Consider the following 21,680-nt stretch of genomic DNA (forward strand, 5'->3'; position numbering starts at 1 on the left):
AGTTAATAATACCTATCATTTATTGAGCTCTTACCATTTCAGGCATTGTGCCAAATGTTTGTGTTCTTTTTTAAATTCAATTATTAAAATAACTTTCTGAGGTAGGTGTTTGTTATCTCCATTTTATAGATGTAGAAATCGAGGCTTACAGAAGGAAAACCAAGTGCTGAAAGTCACATAGTTACTAGTAGTGGAGCTGGGATTTTAACTGAAATTTTCTGATTGCTTAGCTGAATTGCCTCCTTCACACCTATATGAATATGTATTGGTAGCTTGTCTCTTTAAGTACTGTTGAAGGGGATACTTTTACATCCATTATAAAGTTCTGAGCATCTATTATAAGGTCTATACAAAGTGACTAGGCTTGTTGACTTGTACCTAATAAATATGGTTCTAAATATAGTTTGAAAACACAAACCAACTACAGAATTTTCTAGTGTTTGCTTATCTTTAGCTAATGTGGCACTCTTTCCCCCAGACCTTCCGAAAAGCAAGAGCAGTGGCACCTTCCATTATTTTCTTTGATGAATTGGATGCCTTAGCAGTTGAAAGGGGCAGGTAAGTATTTAATAGCACTGCTGTTATAGAATAATATGATGTTACATAATGATAGCAATTATGGTATAAATAGCATTTTGTATACAACTTTTATCTATTAATACATTTGGCCTAAAACGGTTTTCAGTTTATGTAATTTTTTCCTCTTATACCCGTTAAATTATTTCATGTAATCACTGTATAATACTTTTATCCATATTGGATAAAAGCCACTGATACCTGTTTGGGCATTTGAGTTAATTTTTATAGTTTATATCAACAGATTCTTCTGAGTATTGTCTATCAAAATTAGGATTATTGTAAACATACAATTAAAACTAAACAAAACTGGATTAATCATAATTCTTGTAGTAGAACAGAATTATAATAAAATATGTTATACAGATTTTAAAATTCTCTGGAATAAACATTTCCTAAAATAAAATTAAATAGAATATTAATTAATATTAGTATTAATAGTTTTGCTCCAGAATCTCAGGCAGTAAAGAGGATTATCTATGATGTCATTTCAAACAAGTATATATATATATGCACACACACACACACACACACACACACACACATATATCAGAACTATTCATAAGTATATGTTTTTTTCCTCTACAAATGTATAGCGGTCCTTTAATATGTACTAAAAGTGGTTCATATTGGGTAACATAAATTCATGTACTTTGTGCATAGTTTCTTGATGTATATATTGATTATGAAATTTTTTACTGATGGTAATTACAGTGAAGGGTGAAGACAACTTACAAGTGTCATTAGTGTGATATGAAACATTGCTCTTATCATCCTTCTTAGTTAGAGCTGCCTCATATGATGAGAGTATAAATTGTCATTAGGAACCTATCATTAGGAGGTAGACTACTATATTAGTCCATTTTCATGCTGCTGATAAAGACATACTCGAGACTGGGTAATTTATAAAGAAAAAGAGGTTTAATGGACTCACAGTTCCACGTGGCTAGGAGACCTCATAATCATGGTGGAAGGCGAAAGACATCTCTTAGATGGTGACAGGCAAGAGAGAATGAGAGCCAAGTGAAAGGGGAAACCCCTTATAAAACCATCAGGTCGGGCCTCGTGGTGGCTTACACCTGTAATCCCAGCACTTTGGGAGGCCGAGGTGGGCGAATCATTTGAGGTCAGGAGTTTGAGACTAGCCTGGCCCATATGGTGAAACCCTCTCTCTACTAAAAATACAGAAATTAGCCAGCCGTGGTAGTGGGTGCCTGTAATTCCAGCTACTTGGCAGGCTGAGGCAGGAGAATCCCTTGAGCCCGGGAGGTGGAGGTTGCGATGAGCTGAGACTGCGCCATTGCACTCCAGCCTGGGCAACAAGAGCGAAACTCCATCTCAAAAAACAAAACAAAACAAAAAAAAATCAGATCTTGTGAGACTGATTCACTACCACGAAAACAGTATGGGGGAAACTGCCCCCATGTTTCAGTTATCGCCCACTGGGTCCCTCCCGCAACATGCGGGAATTATGGGAGCTACAGTTCAAGATGAGATTTGGGTGGAGACACAGCCAAACCATATCATTCTGCCCCTGGACCCTCCAAATCTCATGTCTTCACATTTCAAAATCAATCATGCCTTCTCAACAGTCCCCCAAAAGTCTTAACTCATTTCAGCATTAACTCAAAAGTCCACAGACCAAAGTCTCATCTGAGACAAGTCAAGTCCCTACCACCTATGAGCCTATAAAATCAAAAGCAAATTAGTTACTTCCTAGACATTACAGGGATACAGGCATTGGATAAATACACCCATTCCAAGTGGGAGAAATTGGCCAAAACTAAGGGACTAAAGGCCCCATGCAAGTCCAAAATCCAGCAGGGCAGTCAAATCTTAATGCTTCAAAATTATCTCCTTTGATCCATGCCTCACATCCATGTCACACTGATTCAAGAGAGGGGTTCCCATGGTCTTGGGCAGTTCTGCCTCTGTGGCTTAGCAGGGTACAGCCTCCCTCCGGTTGCTTTCATGGGCTGGTGTTGAGTATCTGCAGCAACACAGTGCCACAGTCACATGGTGCAAGCTGCCAGTGGACCTACCATTCTAGGGTGTGGAGAATGGTGACCCTCTTCTCATAGCTCCACTAGGTGGTGCCCCAGTGGGGACTCTGTGTGGGAGCTCAGACCCCACATTTCCCTTCCCCACTACCCTAGCAGAGGTTCTCATGAGGGCCCTGCCCCCACAGCACACCTCTGCCTGAACATCCAGGCATTTCCAACATCTTCTGAAATCTAGGTGGAGATTCCCAAACCTCAGTTCTTGACTTCTGCCCTCCCACAGGCCCAACTCCACATGGAAGCTGCCAAGGCTGGGGCTTGCACCCTCTGAAGCCACGGCCTGGGCTTTACCTTGGCCCCTTTTAGCCACACCTTGCGCGGATGGGATGCAGGGGACCAAGTCCTGAGGCTGCACTCAGCAGCAGCAGGGGGGGCCCTGGACCTGGACCAGGAAACCATTTTTCCCTCCTAGGTTTGCAGGCCTGTGACAGGAGGGGCTTCTGGGAAGGTCTCTGACCTTCCCTGGATACATTTTCCCCATGTCTTGGCATTAGCATTTGGTTCCTTGTTACTTAGGCAAATGTCTGCAGCTGGCTTGAATTTCTCCCCAGAAAATGGGTTTTTCTTTTCTACTGCATCTTCAGGCTACAAACTTCCAAACTTTTATGCTCTGTCACATCTTGACTGCTTTGCTGCTTAGAAATTTCTCCCACCAGATAACCCCAAATCATCTCTCTTGTGTTCAAAGTTCCACAGATCTCTAGGGCAGGGACAAAATGCCGCCAGTCTCTTTGTATAGCAAGAGTAACCTTTACTCCATTCCCAACAGGTTCCTCATCTTCATCTGAGACCACCTCAGCCTGGATTTTGTTGTTCCATATTGCTGTCAGCATTTTGGTTAAAGCCATTTAACACGTCTCTAGGAAGTTCCAAATTTTCCCACATCTTCCTGTCTTCTGAGCCCTCCAAGTCTCTAGGGAGTTCCAAACTTTCCCACATTTTCCTGTTTTCTTATGAGCCCTCCAAACTGTACCAACCTTCACCTGTTACTCAGTTCTAAAGTTGCTTCCACATTTTTGGGTATCTTTACAGCAGCACCCCACTCGACTGTTAACAATTTACTAGATTAGTCCATTTTTATGCTGCTATGAAGAAATACCCAAGACTGGATAATTTATAAAGAAAAAGAGGTTTAATGAACTCATAGTTTCACATTGCTGGGGAGGCCTCACAATCATTGAGGAAGGTGAAGGAAGAACAAAGGCATGTCTTATGTGGTGGCAGGCAAGAGAGCTTGTGCAAGGCAACTCCCCTTTAGAAAACCATTAGATCTTGTGAGGCTTATTCACTACCACAAGAACAGTGTGGGGGAAACCACCTCCATGATTCGATTACCCCACCTGGCCCTGCCCTTGACACATGAGGATTATTACAATTCAAGTTGAGATTTGGGTGGAAAAACAGGCAAACCATACCAACTGCCCTGTGTTCCACTCCCCTCACATTTGGTATTCCATAAATACTTACCAGTCTTTTTGCTTTATGAAGTGAAGCACTCAAGCCCTCTTATTACTTACGTTTTAAGATGGCACAGAGTGTTACAAAAACTCAAGTTTACCTAACTACAAGAGAAGAAAAGCCAGATAAATTTGCTGAAGTAGTGTGACCTTCTGCATTTATGTGACATCAGAGACGTCTGGTTTTGGATCCCAAAAAGGAACAGGTGGGATAACCTGTTAAATATGAACCAGATGGGAGGTCGAATATGTAGCAAAGTTCTCATAAAATGCCACTGAAATAAAGTGATGTGAGAAACCAGACAAGGCACGTTGTAGAAATACCTTGCTTTTATAGGAGTTTAGCTCAGTAGGAATTACCAGATACATTAGAGATACTAATGATTTGTAACTTCTGGATATCATTTCCTCTGGTAGTCTTCATCAAATTGAACTTTTCAGAGAACACATGTGTTTAATGTATACCTCCCTCTCTCAATGGCTCGTCATGTGTTACTTAATGATGGGGGGCGTTTACATACTGAGAAATTCAGTCATTAGTCAATTTCATTGTTGTGCAAACATCATAGAGTATACTTAAACTTATAAACCTAGATGGTGTAGCCTTCTACACTATATACCATATGGCCTATTGCTAGATAGTATAACAGTCATCTGCAGTAGTACTTTGATTTGGTTTTCAAACGTCAGATTACTAGCCTTTATTTTTATGAAATAAAGGTTTTTTTAAAACTATCATTTTTTTTCTGATAATAATGGCCAGTATTTCTGTTAAAACAGTCAATGTTGTTAGTAGTAGTTAATCATACCTATCAATTATTGAGCTCTTACTATGTAAGATATATATATACCAATAAGCCATATGGTATAGCAATAAGCTATATTACCTATACCAGGTAGCCTGTTCCTAGGCTACTAACTTATACAGCATGTTATTTACTGAATACCATTGTAGGCAGTGGTAAGAAAATGGTTAGATTATAAACATACAAAAGTTAGAGTAAAAATATAGTACTATGATCTTATGGTACCACCTTCATATATGTGATTGCCATTGACCCAAACTTCATTATGTGGCACATGACTGTAGAAATAAATTCTATGCAATTTCTTTTCTACAGAAACATTTCTGGTCATAATTTATCAAGTTATGTTGACATTTCAGAAAGCAAAGACGAAGTTCCATTTGAGGAAATACAGTGCTGATGGGTCTCAGTTAAAGAGTTTTGGTTGTACTCTATTTGCACTGAATCTTATGTAGTTTGTTTTTTGTAACCATAAAACTCTCATAAAGTGACATTCTGTTTTCAGGTCTTCGTCTTTTTTTCCTAATTATATGATGGATCAGTATTGCCTATAAGTGATTGTTTTATCTAATTAGCTTGGTGTTACTTGAAATCTAAAACAAAGCTATTTTGTTCATTTTTTTGTTCTTTGGCTGTTTGAATTAAACACAATGGAAACTGAGAAACAACTACTGATAGATATACCAGAAATATAAAATTCCCAAGATACTAAACCAATTTTATGCATTGTTAAACTACTCATGGAATAGGAAAACAGAGAAAAATTTCATAAAGTAGGAGGCATTTCTGTGTGATATTAGTCTGTAAACAGTCACTGATTTCATTTGTCCAAAGCTATCATTTGTTTTCTATAACATTCAGGTCAAATCATGTAACTAGTCCCAAAATGACCATGCATAAAGATGAATGTTTCTGGGCTGGGCACGGTGGCTCATGACTGTAATCCCAGCACTTTGGGAGGATGAGATGGGCGGATCACGAGGTCAGGAGATCCAGATCATCCTGGCTAACAGGGTGAAACCCCATCTCTACTAAAAGACGAAAACTAACGGGACGTGGTGGTAGGCGCCTGTAGTCCCAGCTACTTGGGAGACTAAGGCAGGAGAATGGCGTGAACTCAGGAGGCAGAGCTTGCAGTGCGCCAAGATTGCGCCGCTGTACTCCAGCCTGGGTGACAGAGCGAGACTGTGTCTCAAAAAAAAAAAAAAAGAAGAAGAGGAAGGTTTCTTTTTATCAAGAATTTAATTTCCAAATTCAGGATGTTTAACAATTGAGCAAAGAATTATGATATTTGCTAGTCTTTACTGTCTTGCTCATGCTAAATCAAATCATTTTGACTATTTAAAATTACTCAAAAGATAAGACACGGTAAATTAGCCATGGAACAGAGGATTGCAGCCAGCTCATTGTAAGTAGAGCATATATATATTATTTGCTTATTAGCCATTGAAGTCTTTGTATTTCAAAAGAATGGTATATTTCATGTTTATGAAAGTATCTAATTATAACCAATATTTTATCCTCTTCTTTGCCCTGTTTAATAGACTCTTTGGGACTTGAAGAATAAATAAGCCTGATATTTACTTCTCTTCTTCTGTATGTTCATTTAAATTATGGTACCTTTGAATAAGGATTTTTGTCATGTTTTATATTATAAGTTAAAAGAAATGCTGTATGACTCTTTTTTCAAAGTGTTGTACTACATTTGGGAAAATTAAAAATGCTGTTAAAGGTAACATAGCTCTTTGGAAAATGGATAATATGATAGGGAGTGAGACATTGAGGGAGGAAGGGGAGTTGAATTATACTGGGCTAATAATATTAGGTAACATTCCTTTAGTTCTTATTACATACTAGAAACTACTTAACTTGCTTTACAGTGAAGAAAACTCACAAAAAGGTCCCTGCATGAATGCAAAGTAGGATATTATACAATTGGCAGTTGACTCTAGTACTTTGTCTTACCTCCTGACTAGCTTACATTTTTACCTTTTTCAAGGTTATGAGGTGGTGAGGAGAGCAAACTGGGCAGTAAATTATTAGTCAGCCTTGCTTTGGAAGCAATCCTGTCATCAACAGTGCAGCCATGTAAGGTCGGCCCAGTCTCCTCTGACTGAGGAAATGAGTACTGACTAACCTATAGATTTCCTATAACAACTTCCGTTGTCCAGGACATTTCATAGGGTCCTGAGATCCTGAATCATACTCCTTAGCTGACAGTGATTGCTTGGTAGTGCCAAACTTCAAGCAGGACTAGAACAGATTTGGAACTAGGAACACATTCCTGAAACTTAGGGTCATTAGCTAGAGAGGCTCATCTTTTTTACTTAACTTCCAAGTAATGTGACTCCTTTTGTTTGGACCCCACTTAGTGTATTATGCCCTTTTGTTGTATTAACTCCTAATCGTTGTGTTTAGGTGCTGTTCTCATCTTCCTTTTACAGGTGAGAAAACGGGACTATAGACACCTAAGTAACTACTCAAGGGCATGCATCACTAATAACAGAGCTGGGATTTGAATTTAGATGTATTGACTATAGAGCAGATACCCTGAGCCACTTTTTTGTTCAACTACTGTACCACATAGCCCAGGATTCCAGGTCTAGGTAGTTAACTAACCTTTCAAGCTTGTTTATCTTGCATTTTCTCTGTGACTTACATTATAATGTTTATCTTGCATTTTCTCTGTGACTTACATTATAATGATTCTGTTCATCTAACAGAGCAGAATGCTTCTCCTTTGAAGCATTCATTCATTCATTCAGTAAACATTTATTGAACATTCTCCAATAGGCTTTGTGTTGGGGATAAAACAGTGAACAGAACCTAGGGCAGGTTCCTTAACCTCTCTAAGCCTTAGTTTCTTCACCTGTAAAGTGGAGTTAATAATAGCAAGTTCTAGGTTTTTGGAAGTAAATACATGTTGTAGTGCTTAACATAATACCTGGCATTTAGTAACTACTAGAAAAGTTCAATGTTTCTTCTTACAGTAATTTTTGTAAGATATTCTTATAATGATTTCCATATAGGTTGAAATATAGTAATTGAGATTGAAATGAATCTACCTCAACAGAGTTTATATACTAGTGAAGGAAAACTGATTAAATAAAACATTTGGGAATTAGAAAAAATATTCTGCAGTTGACACACAGTATGGCATTTTGTCACTCTAAGATGCCATCAGTTATAAGATACGTCATTATTTTATGTAACTTACTGAAGAAATACGCTGAGAAAATGGTGCTGAGAAATCACCAACTGCAGGAGACATTCTGACTTCACAAATTTAAAATATGAAAAAAAATTATCCTAGATATAGAAGAAAATTTTATTGTTTAGGAGTTAGGGAAGATGATTTATTCTGTTTTGTAATACTAAAGCTTTATATAATGTTTTGGGATATTGTTTTATGACTAGAACATAAAAGATGATTAAATATGTTTTAAAATGAAAAGGTTAAGTGCTCAGTTAAAAGCTGGCTGGTATCTTCTGTGTGGCACTAGAGAATCTATATTAATAACTGCTTTCTCTTATAGCTGTTTCTGCACTTAAAGAGTCCAGAATTGGTTTCCACTTGGAGAGGTTAGGGAAAAAAATTAAAAATTTCTGAGCTAGCTTTCATTGAAAATGAAGATCTCAGGCTTAACGGCATTCTGAAAAGAGGTCTGAGTTTTAAAATAACAATCAGTAAATGGGGTACCCTCTTTTAAGCAGCAGCAGCATATCCAGATTTGAAGTAAATTCAATAACTTCATGATGCTACGCACTGTAAAGGAAATTTTTGTAGGCATCATTTCTCTAAATGACACTTTTCAAGGAGGGTTATAAATTTTTTAATGTGATTTTATGGGTTTTAAAATTTCATAAAATCATAAAACTTTATAAATGGAAAAGTTCTTAGAAGTCATCTAGTACAACCTTTTATTTTTCAGAAGAAACAGATACTCCTAGAATTTAAGAGAAGAGACATGTAATTCTTTTGTGGCCCAGACAAGACTAGAACTCATGTCTTCTGATTTAATGCTCTTTGAACTATACTACTACTGTTTCATATATTATCAGGATTTAGGATAGAAAAAGTACATTTATTTCAGGGTAAAAATTCTCATGTATCTAAATATTTATGAAGAATTTTTTTATGTTTTAAGAAACTCTAGTAGTCACAGCTTAGATACTTTTAGCCACTATTATTTGTATGTCCATTTTGAAAGTTGGTAAAATCAAGGGCATTTTCTGGTAAACAGTTTTCCCAGTTTATACCTAATTGCCTTATATATAACATAGTTTCACATTGGTAAATTTTAAATAGTAAACAGTAAATAGAAATGCTGAGGAAAACAAAGCAAAAGAAGAAATGGAAAATGTGTAACAGATTTTCTCTTAATAATAGTTTTATGTGGTATGAAAGTTCTATGAATTTTTTTATTTGTGTTTTGTCTATAAGTTGTGACTAAGTACTATAGCATACTTTTTCAAAGGCATGAGATGAGTTTCCTTAGAGAGATGGCCTGTTGCAGCATTTTACTGGAAACTGGGAATTCTTTGTTATTGTTGTAGGACACATAGGTTTCTTACTGTAGCCATCTCACCTTTAAAATCAAAGTTTGCCTGCATTTTACATGTACCATGAAAATTATCGTAAGTAGTGCTTTAACTCAGAGCAATATATGTTGGCTAGCCTTCTTTTTTGGGCTTTCTTACAAGCCAGTTTTGACTGTGGGTGTGTGAGAAGGTAGATTTTAAGAAAATGAGGCCGGGAATGGTGACTCAGACCTGTAATCCCAGCACTTTGGGAAGCTGAGGTGGGTGTATCACGTGGTCAGGAGATCGAGACCATCCTGGCCAGCATGGTGAAACCCTGTCTCTACTAAAATACAAAAAATTAGCTGGGTGTGGTGGCGAGTGCCTGTAGTCCCAGCTACTCAGGAGGCTGAGGCAGGGGAATCGCTTGAACCTGGGAGGTGTAGGTTGCAGTGAGCCGAGATTGCGCCACTGCACTCCAGACTGGGCGACAGGGCGAGTCTGTTTCTCAAAAAAAAAAAAAAAAAAAAAAAAAAAAAAAAAAGTGAACAAATTTACGTGCCTACCATTTGGGACTTGTTATGATATTTAAGATGTATACTAGGAAAAAATATTTTAAAATTAAAAATGAATATATAAGATGCTGGTGTATAATTTGGGTAGGGCATTTTATTTTATTGGAGGAGTTAGTAAATTCATGTATTCTGTGAAATTTTTAGTACTGAAAAATAGAACCAGTATAATAATTACCATAATGGGAGTGAGGTTTCTTAGAAATAGGGATAAGCAAATTTTTTTCTGAAACAGGCCAGTTAGTAAATGTTTTCAGGTTTTTGGGCCATACAGTCTGTGTTACCACTATTCATCTCTGTTGCTGTAGTGCAAAAGCAGCCATGGAAAATATGTAATCAAATGAGAAAACGGTTGGTCAGATTTGGTCTGTGCCTATAGTTTGCCTACCCAAGTTTTAAGATACCATAATATTCTTTTGATCTGTGGTCCTATATGTCTTTTGAATAGGAATAATTTGGAAAGGGGGCTTGACTTTTGAAGGGAAAAGAGAGTTAATGCTTTGGGAATGTCTGGATTATATATTAGGTGAACATTTTCCCCTACTGTGTTGCCTATGTCTAGCAGATAATAAAGTTTTATGAAATCATTTCATTATGTTAGTGATTAAACATTTGTATTTAAACTTTTTCATAGAGTTGTTTTTGATTTCCTAGGATGTCAGTTTTATGGATTTTGTTTCCTACTGAAGCTTTGAAAGTCAGCCAAGAATATTTCTCAGTTCATAAAACATTTTCACTATGCTTTTCTCTAGCTAGCTTTCAGTGATCTGTGGAAATAAAGAACAAAGACAATATGGGTAATAGGAATGCAAAGAATTATCATCACCTAATCTTCAGCATTAATTACAGCCACTGTTTCCCTCTACAACAAATAGCAAATTGGAAAAGTTTGAGTTTCACTGCCTTTTATTTAGAAGTACCTGATTGGAGGTGTCAATAATACATTTCTAAATATGAATATTTATTAAAAGTAATGAATTAAGTAGCTGCACATAGATGCTACATAATAACAGCATAGAATCACAATTTTAAATCTCAAAAGGACCTGTGTATATATTATTTAAATTTGCTCCCTCATTCATACCTGCCAACAAGAATGAAATCTTCAAGGAAATGAAAATGTCTTCATCCTCTTACCTCAGATGTCCACTACAGCACCTAGCAAAGATGCACACAGGTAGTTTTTTGAATAAGGGAATAGAAACTCAGAGAAACTAGAGATTATGATCACTCTGCTGGTTATTCAGAGTTCGACTTAGTACCATATATGAACAAATTTTCTTTTAAAATTTGAGACTTTTAAAATTTAAACTGAGACTCTTACAGAATTTTTTCTCCTGCATTAATGTTCATAGAAGCATCATCATCTTCATGGTAAAGAATCATTGGTAAGCTTTGGAATAATTCACCTCTCAAAGAACTCCAAAAAGAATTAATGAAGTGCTAAGCCGTGTTAAAAATATTTAATGGTTTGTGAACACACTAAATTTAAAAGTGAGTTTGACTCACAAAACTTTGGCAGTGCGCCAAGTATACAGAAATGATAGATATTCTTTTTAATGTAGCTGTTAGCAGCAGTAATTAAAGGCCAACAAAGGATAGCATCAGTGATGAGCATCATACATTTTAGGCCAGTGAGAACACATTTTGAAAAAGACTGCTGCCATCCATGCTGTATTAATTAATTTGTAGAAAGGTCTCCATGTTACTCTCTGCACAAAAGGCCATTCAGTCACTCTTATTTTATTGTAGGGTAATTTAACAGTCTTTTTTTTGCGTAAGCAAGCACCTAAGTTAGTAGGTTCCAAATCCTGTATTTCTACAACCATACTTAAAGCACATAAATAATGATCCTGTGTTATCAAGAACAAATGCTGTATAGAATCCTGTGGCACCCTGTTCCCAAACAAAAGCTGAGTTGACTGGGAATACACAAAGAAAGAGGGTAGGTAGAAAAAAAAAACAGATGAAGAGAACTTTTGATATAGATTCAAAAAACCAAAGAAATACAAATTTTCTTTTTATTGGCCTATTTCCTGAGTCAAGCATTTCTGCATCTGAGCACAGAATCTTACAGTATGTTGTTAATAATATTTTGTCTATTTTAGAAGGATTTACTTAAAAAATTTGTTTAATTATAAAAATATCTGAAAAGTATAAACATTCTTATCTGGAAATCTTAGCTATGTAAAATAAATAATTACTTGAAGAATTTGAGAAGCTAAGCAATTACTACATTTGAACAACTAAAACAGTTAAGACTAAAATGTGAAGTACTTTAATTACCAATGTCTTAATAATCTAGTAATATAGTAACAAAATCTCTGTTAGGAGTGTATTAAAGGCTGACTGTTCTGGGCATGCCTCATAGTTATGTAGTATATCAGAGGAGCAGTTCTGATCTTAGTATTTGCTTGGTGGTTTTCATGGCAAAATTTAAGGAAGTTTGATACTTTGAACCATATTGTAAGTAAGGCTAAGTAAGGAACTGACTGTTAATCTGGATGCATCTGTTGACCTGTGCTGTTTGACGCTTCTGAAAATCTTCTACCAGACATCACATTCTTGCTTTATTTCAGCAAATATTTATGTGTCACACACCTGTTAGTTTAATTTACAACTTTGAAAGATTTAAAAGGTATCTTCATTATGCCAATTACAGTGCTGACACAATGACTGAAAATTAATATTTAATTAATTTTTACAATTATAATTATTATAATGCCCCAAACTGCTATCTATTGACATTTTCTTTGTGCTAAGTACTATGCTAGATCCTTTATATGTTTTATTTAATTTTGAGGAAGTGTCTTAGTCCCCTTGGGCTGTTAAAACAGCATAGTTTAGTCTGAGTGGCTTAGAAACAAAAAGTTTGTTACAGTTCTGGAGGTTGTGAACTGTAAGATCAAGGTGCTGTCACATTTGATATCTGGTGAGGGCTGCTTCCTTCTTTATAGAATGCCATCTTCTCACTGTGTCCTTACATGGTGAAAGGGGCCAAGGAGCAGTCTGGGGACTTTCTTACAAGGATACTAATCCATACATGAGGTCTCCACCTTCATGACCTAATTACCTCCCAGAGATCCACCTTCAGATACCATCACTTTGGGGGTTAGATTTCAACATAGGCATTTTGGGAAGAGACAAATATTCAGTCACACTCACTAGGCAAGTATGATACTTCGCATGTTTTGACTGAGAAAACCGAGGCTCACAGACAACAAACAAGGTGAAATGTTGCCGTTTGAACCCAAGCATATTAAATATCAAAGTCCTTTCCCAAATTCAAAGCAACCTTGCCAATGAGTACTAGTCAATGAAGGTTTATTGGTTTTCTTTGGGTTATTGTTTCTTATGATTATTATAGATTCCTATTTTTTACTTTACTATTTCTAGATCTGTGATATTAGGAAAATGGCACGTTTAAAAGCATTTAATCTGCTTAAATTTCTAGATAGTTTGCTGTCAGAAAATAAGTTTGAATTGACATATTAATTTTCCTTATTATTTCTTGTGTTGGATTATGTTCATGATATCAGTGCATGCAGGTTCAGGATTGGGAAAAAAATCTTTTCAAAAAATGTCTTTTGGCCGGTGGTAGATTGAACTCTGAGTTTAAGAATCACTTGTTTCTCGGGCCGGGTGCAGTAGCTCACGCCTGTAATCCCAGCACTTTGGGAGGCCAAGGCAGGTGGATCACCTAAGATTGGGAGTTCAAGACCAGCCTGACCAACATGGAGAAACCCCATCTCTACTAAAAATATAAAATTAGCCGGGCGTGGTGGCAGGTGCCTGTAATCCCAGCTACTCAGGAGGCCGAGGCAGGAGAATCACTTGAACCCAGGAGGCAGAGGTTGCAGTGAGCTGACATTGCGCCCTTATGCTCCAGCCTGGACAACAAGAGCGAAACTCCGTCCCCCTCCAAAAAATAATCACTTGTTTCTTTTATCCTGTGTTTGAATGAAAACTATACAAATGTAATGAATATTGTCTGTGTTAGTGTGGAATTTTTACTGGGAAATCATGGCAAAATGGAAAAATACATGCTTTTATGTCACTCCCTATGTTAACAGTTTATACAAATCTGCAGTTACGTAGAGCGCATGCAGCTTTTACATCTCTATAATAGCTGACAAAGGTAACTTGTGTGTCTTTCTGCCTTTATAGGATATCTTATTAATCTAAAATAGGTTCGCTGAATGTTGATCATAATCTGAAATCTAGTTTATCATGTAGGTGATAAGCTAGATTACTCAAGACATTATTGATTTTGGACACATATCAAATGGTTTTGCTTTCATATTTTCAAGTTTTGTTGATTATTTCTTCATTGTTAAATATTTCTTCAGTACAGCTTCCTTTCAACTGTAATAAATAATAAGCTTTTGTTTTTCTTCTAGAGTACTGATTAAAAGATGGCTGTAGTAGATATTTCAGCTTTACTCTGGCACATTGGCGTATTTGGCTTACAAAATTTTAAAAACTTATTTATGATGGAATGAGTATAGGCTCTGGAATCAATCAAGTGAATGTGTATTTAAATCCCAACTCTTTTATTTGCTGGTTGTGGAATCTTAAGCCATTCAACCTTTCTATCTCAGTTTTTTAATGGCCCTTACAGTAGTATTTACCTTATAGCACTATTATTGGGATTAATGAACTAATACCTGTAAGGCATGACACAGAGCAACTTATACATGTGTCACCTCTTATTAATACAGTGGCTAGGAAGTAGGTATTCAGTGAACAATGAACAATAGGTAATCTTCATAATTACTTAATTTCCCCTCACAGCACTGTGTGGGAAGCCAGAATTCTGCATTTTCAACACTAGAAGTGAGGCACAGGTAAACTTCCTAGTGTAAACAGAATTATATACTGAGCTTTATTAATGCTGCAAAAAAATGGTTTATCAGAAACAAGGAGGTTTAATTTTGATTATGGGAATCAGATATCTTTTGAGGAGATTATTTTTAAAACAGTCCAAAAAAGTGAGCAAGGAAACTTAAGAAATCCTTGATGTTGTTCGACTCTCTTAAATATTTGTCAAAATGTAATTGTCAGCTGTATAACATAGCTGGAATTTTAAACATCCATAATTTACCATAATTTTAAACATTATGAGAAAATGCAGTATGTGCAACACAATGTAATTTTGCTTTTCTCTAGAGCTGTTTTTCAAGAAGTCCAGTCTAACATGCATTTCTTTAGTTCAAAAGTTTCATGATATTGGAAATGATTTATTCAAAATGCATTTGTTTATGGAAGAACCAACCTCTTTCCTAGGGATAGAGATTGTATTCTATAGGTAAATTTATTACCATAATATTAACATGTTTTATTTGGAGTTATATGTAATGTTTGTGTTCACATTTTAATTGACAAAAATTGTGTGTACAATGTGATGTTTTGCTATATGTATACACGTAAAATGATAACAAAGCTAATTGACATATCTATATCCTCACATATTTGACACATTTTGTGTGATGAGAGCTTTTAAAATCTACTGTCTTAGCATTTTCAAATATGTAATACATTATAATTATCGTTACCATGCTGTATGTCAAGCTTTTTAAGATGTTTAAAACATGAATTCTTAATCTTTTTTTTAAACTGAAAAAAAAAAATGGTTACGTTCTCCTGCCTATCTCCTTTTCTTTCTTCTTTCTCTTAAGGAAATGATGTTAAAATATTTTAGTTTTTTTAAAACTTATAAGCTGTATCTTTATTATAGATTTTTACTTTTTGAAACAGTATTGACAAAATGATGTTTTAAAATAATTTTATTCTTCATGAATTATAACTTGTTTATTTGTATACATGCTTAGAATTCTTAAAAATATAAATTTATCTCTCCTTTTTTTTTATTCTTACAAAATATCAAGGAACTAGAATAATGTTATCATCTTTAAGGTATTTATGCGGTGAAAATGTAATTCATACTCCTCCCAAACTTTGCTATGGAAGGGGAGAATATTTTTTGAAAGAAATTTCTTTTATATGTTTCTTCCTGTCCAAACTCATTTTCTCTCAGGTGGTTCTGCTCATTACTACTTCTTTGTCAAAGAAAACTCTCAAGTATATAGGTTTCTTAATCTTAGTAATTTATTTTGAAAGACGTTCACATTGGATTTGTCAGGTCAACTAAAGAAAGGAAAACTAAAGCAGTATCTAAAACATTTAGATGTATTGTTGACATTTTTAATCAGTGAACATTTATAAGTGTATATGCAAACAAGTAGTACCATAACATCTACAGTTTTTGTTTCTAGAATAATTCATAATTAGGACTCAGAAACACCCTGTTTGTACCTGTTTTACTGTTAGTCACTGATTGCAGAAGTTATTTTGCGTAGATAACTTTTGGAATAAATCTTAAATGTAAATGGTGGTCACAGACTGTTCTTTAGTTAGCAGTAATTTTATTGCCTTTAGCATTTCATAGTTTTGAGGCCATTCTTGATCCCTTTGATTTCTTTCAATAGTTTTGGGACATTTTCAGGTAGTTTTTTTTTTTTTTTTTTTTTTTTGGCAGAGTCTCGCTCTGTTGCCCAGGCTGGAGTGCGGTGGCACGAACTTGGCTTACTACAGCCTCCGCCTCCCAGGTTCAAGCAATTCACCCTGCCTCTGCCTCCTGAGTAGCTGGGATTACAGGCACACACCACCACGCCTGGCTCATTTTCGTATTTTTTAATAGAGATGGAGTTGCAGCATGTTGGCCAGGCTAGTCTTGAACTGCTGGCCTCAGGTGATCCACCCGTCTTGGCCTTCCAAAGTGCTGGGATTACAGGCATGAGCCACTGCGCCCAGCCTCAGGTAATATTTTTTAAGATATGGCTTTTATTCCCTTCTCTCATAAGGAACTCCAATTATACATTTTTTAAGGCCTTTCCACTGGGTTCCATATGCCTTTTGCACTCTATTCTGTTTCCATTCTTTTTTTTTTTTCACTTTGTGTATTCATTTGGATGCTTTCTAGTAACCAGTCTTCCATTTTAAGAATCCTCTGTTCTGTTTTCACTAATCTCCCATTAAGCCTATCTTTTGAATTCTTAATTTTATTTATTATAGTTTTTAGGTTTAGGATTTCCCTTTGATGGTTTTCTTATGGATTCCAAGTCCCTGGTGAAATTCAGCTTTTTAAAAATTTTGCTGTAGTTCATGTGAATTTTTGTTTTTACTATATTAGCCTTATCTCTTGCCAGATTGTATTTCAGCTTGTTTCACAGATTGTAATTCACTAGGATCTCTCCTCATCTTAAGAGAAAATTAAAAGGGAGATGGGATTAAAGCTGAATGATACTCTAGAAAGCCTTTTTCAAAAAATTTCTTCTTTCATTTATAGAATGTAGGGTTTTGAGGAATGGGATGAGTAGAGATGTCTATGCTTTTGTTGAATACATGGTATTTTGGGCTCTTCTCAATTGTTCGATTTCTTTTTTTGTGGGGGTTGGGGATGGTGTCTTGCTCTGTCACCCAGGCTGAAGTGCAGTGGCGACATCTTGGTTCACTGCAACCTCTGCCTCTTGGGTTCAAGCCATTCTCCTGCCTCAGCCTCCCGAGTAGCTGGGATTACAGGCGCATGCCACCATACCCAGCTAATTTTTGTGTATTTTTTTTTTACTAGAGATGGGGTTTCACCATCTTGGCCAGACAGGTCTCGAACTCCTGACTTTGTGATCCGCCCCCCTCGACCTCCCAAAGTGCTGGGATTACAGGCATGAGCCACTGTGCCTGTCCTGTTTTATCTCTTTATAATCACTGTTTTTACTGTAGCTTACTTAATGCCTTGTGTTGAGTTGAGCGTCTAAAGCAATTAGGATATTGGTAATGTTTCTGTTTGTGAAATGATTTACCCAATCTTGGCTCACTGCAACCTTTGCCTCCCAGGTTCAAGCGATTCTCCTGCCTCAGCCTCTCATGTAGCTGGGATTACAGGCGCCCGCCACCATACCTGGCTAATTTTTGTATTTTTTAGTAGAGGGAGGGTTTCACCATTTTGCTGAACCTGGTCTCAAACTCCTGACCTCAAGTGATCCACCTGCTTTGGCCTCGCAGAGTGCTGATTTACCCATTCTTAAAGTAACTTTAGATGAGTACATGTTAATAGAATGGGATAGTGTGTCAATGAGCTGTCAGCACTTAAAAAATGCCATTAGAAAGCTTCCTGAACTAGCCGGGCACTGTGGCTCACGCCTGTAATCCTAGCACTTAAGGAGGCTGAGGCAGGTGGATCACCGGTTGGGAGTTCGAGACCAGCCTGACCAACATGGAGAAACCCCATCTCTACTAAAAATACAAAATTAGCTGGGCGTGGTGGCACATGCCTGTAATCCAAGCTACTGGGGAGGCTGAGGCAGGAGAATCAATTGAACCCGGGAGGCAGAGGTTGCAGTGATCCGAGATCGTGCCATTGCACTCCAGCCTGGGCAACAAGGGCAAAACTCCATCTCAAAAAACAAACAACAACAGCAACAACAAAGAGAGCTCCCTGAACTGGGTGCAGTGGTTTATGCCTATAATCTCAGCACTTTGGGAGGCAAAAGTGAGACAATCGCATGAGCCCAGGAGTTCCAGACCAGCCTGAGCAACATGAGACTCCCATCTCTAGAAAAAATTTTTAAAAATTAGCCAGGCATGGTGGTGCACACCTATAGTTCCAGCTACTTGGGAGGCTGAGGCAAGATCACTTGAGCCCAAGTGTTTGAGGCTACAGTGAGCCAAGATGGCACCACTACACTCCAGTCTGGGCGACAGTGAGACCCGGTCTCAGATTAAAATGGCTGCATGAACGGTTTTTTTCTTACCTGTGATTTAAAACAAATTCAAAATCAAAAACAGTTATATGGTTTTAGTTTTTCCTTATTTTCTGATGAGTTCTTATGTAAAAACTGCTTATAATAAAGGTTAGATATTATAGTCTTTTAACTTAGTTATCTGTTAATGTGTACCATAATTCATGTTTACAACATTAATCCTAGGGTTTAAGATACAAAATTATTTTTTAATTATATGATGAAAATTTATATACATTTAGATTGCCTTTATTTATATTTTATTTGTTTTTTTAGAGATTGGGGGAGTCAGTCTCTTAGCCTTTTTTTTGGGTGGGGGGTGATAAACAAGTAAACATAGAAGAGAGTACCAGTCAGTATATATTCAGTGACATTTTATATCTTGGGTTAGGGATTTTTTTTCCCCTCTTAAAGGAGAATTTTGCTTTTGACCCCAGAAGAAATCAATGTAGAAATAAAGACAACTGCAACATTGTCTTTAGCCTTATTTTGAACTCAGGCCTATCTACTGAGTACTATCTACTATCTACTGAACTCAGGCCTATCTATCTTTAAAATACTTCCATCTAGATGTTTCAGAAGTACCACAGATTTATACTTGTTTTTTCTGGTGCAGTTGTTATTCTACCCAAGATCATTTTGGGGAAACTCAAACCCTGTGCTTTGTGTGTGTGTGTGTGTGTGTGTGTGTGTGTGGTGTGTGTGTGTGTAAATGAAATTTTTTTTTTCGGTTTTTTGGGACAGAGTCTCACTTTGTTGCCCAGTCTGGAATGCAGTGGCGTGATCTCGACTCACTGCAAGCTCCGCCTCCCAGGTTTACACCATTCTCTTGCCTCAGCCTCCTGAGTAGCTGGGACTACAGGCGTATGCCACCACGCCCGGCTAATTTTTTGTATTTTTAGTAGAGACGTGGTTTCACCATGTTGACCAGGATGGTCTCGATCTCCTGACCTTGTGATCCGCCCACCTCGGCCTCCCAAAGTGCTGGGATTACAGGCGTGAGCCACCATGCCCGGCCCCTTTTTTCTGTCTTAAAACCACTTATTGGCTCTGTTACCTGCATGATGTCTAAGTCAAGAACTGAAAGATCTGAGATTTTGTTCTACTTCAAGGCTAACAAGTAACCTTCCACCATTTCATGGATACTGGCAGAAACCTGAGGCTCACGGGTCAGAAACAAATGATTTCATTATTCACAGCACAGCAAGCAGCAAGAATATCTGTATGTTTGTATTAGTTCCTCCTTTACACTGCATCCAAAAGAGGTGATGCATATGGGCCATATGGATATCCACACATCTGGTAGGTTGCATTACAGGAGAGGAATCCCACTCTTGGTTAACTCAGATCTTTTATATTGGGAAGTAAGGTTGCTTGCCCTTTGCCCCTGAGGGAGGTAGATAAATTGTGTAGCTTCCGAAGCTCTAACCAAACCTGCTTCTTGCTCTGGAGGGAGACATGATTTCTTGTTTTGTTCTTCACCGTTTTAAGTGTACAATTCAGTGGTACTTCAGTACGTTTACAATATTATGCAGCCATCACCACTAATTCCAGAACATTTCTATCACCCGAGTTCGTGCCTTGCTCACAAGACTGAAGAAATGTGAAAGACCCATGGAGAATTATCTCCCAAAACACACATTATTTGTAAGAGAAAATCGTATCTTATATAGATTATATTAATAACAAAGTAGCATGGGAGAGGGGAACAGAAGTGGATTGGATGATTCAGTTAAAAGCAGGGAACATTCTAGTTAAGGCACTTGAATGGGCACTGGGTGACAATTGTCATGTCTTTTCTGCTAGATTGTTCCTGATTTTTTTCTCTATGTGCACCTGATTTAATGCTTTTCTTCATCTAGCACATTATCTTTTGTATATTTGACATTGAACATTTGTTTGTTAAACCACCAAAAAGGTTCAGACGGGAAATCTGTTTTGACTATTGGAAGGCAGAGACAACACAAGATCAGCCTGTTCTGCTGAAGTTGTAGTTCAACCTTAATGAATGTCAAGGAATAAAAGATTGTGCATATGAGGTGTGTAGTATTAGCAGTGTTTGTGAAATCATATACCCAGTAGTACAAAACACTGATTTTGCTGCTTTTGAATGTGCACCTAAAAACATATATTTTGTGCATTAATAATAGTCAATGTTTGGAACTGAGACTTTTGTCTGGAATCGTATAGAGGTAAACAGCATGGATTTACACAGGCTTAGTAGAAGAACTAGTTTTAAAATAAATGGTCACATCATAAGACCCAAGTCAGGTTATCAATAAATATTTATAAGTGTCTGTAACGTGCAAGGTCATGTCAGGTAATGTTCAGTAGTCTCCAACTTCAATCTAGAATGGAGATGGCTACCAAAAAGTACCTTTGGATTCCTAGGAAGCGCAGAGATTGACTCAATGGGTTTGGTTGTTATCCTAGCATCTGTTTTTTAAAAGATTCATGGGTGCTTCTAAAGCACAGCAGGGTTTCTGAACCTTTGTTTCAGGATAGCTGAAAAACTTAGAGATGAGACATTAAAGCCCTTGTAGTACCAGTCTTCTAACAGCTACCTCCGACCAGTTCTTTGTTTAGCATAAGGATTACCTTCACTTAGGGACTTTTTGAACTGTCCAGTGTCCTCCTTTGTGCTCTAATTTTCTTCTATTTTGCATTATTCAAGAAGTTGTCATGTTGTTTATTACTGTTTTTATGAGAGCAATGGTGTTAGGAATGAGGGGTTCTCTTTATGCAACACTCCTTGAGGGAATAGGGACAGCCTTCTTTAATCTTCTAATTTCTATTTCCTAAAATAGTGCCTGCCAGCTAGTGTTTGTTGAATGAATAAATTGAATTGAATGAATTGTTATACATTCTAATGAATTTATCCCCCTTATTT

The 21,680-nt window shown here is 36.9% G+C and overlaps 1 protein-coding gene across 1 annotated transcript in view; it reads left to right on the forward strand.

Annotated features, from left to right (window-relative positions):
* The window catches only part of AFG2A (AAA ATPase AFG2A), a 379,187-nt gene that overhangs the window by 115,752 nt on the left and 241,755 nt on the right, over window positions 1–21,680 (forward strand). The window contains 1 exon segment of the mRNA XM_017852609.1: window positions 479–558. Coding sequence (XP_017708098.1) covers window positions 479–558 — 80 coding nt within the window.

This window comes from Rhinopithecus bieti, unplaced genomic scaffold (assembly GCF_001698545.2).
Source record: "Rhinopithecus bieti isolate Rb0 unplaced genomic scaffold, ASM169854v2 scaffold_33326, whole genome shotgun sequence".
In the NCBI taxonomy this organism is placed as follows: domain Eukaryota; kingdom Metazoa; phylum Chordata; class Mammalia; order Primates; family Cercopithecidae; genus Rhinopithecus; species Rhinopithecus bieti.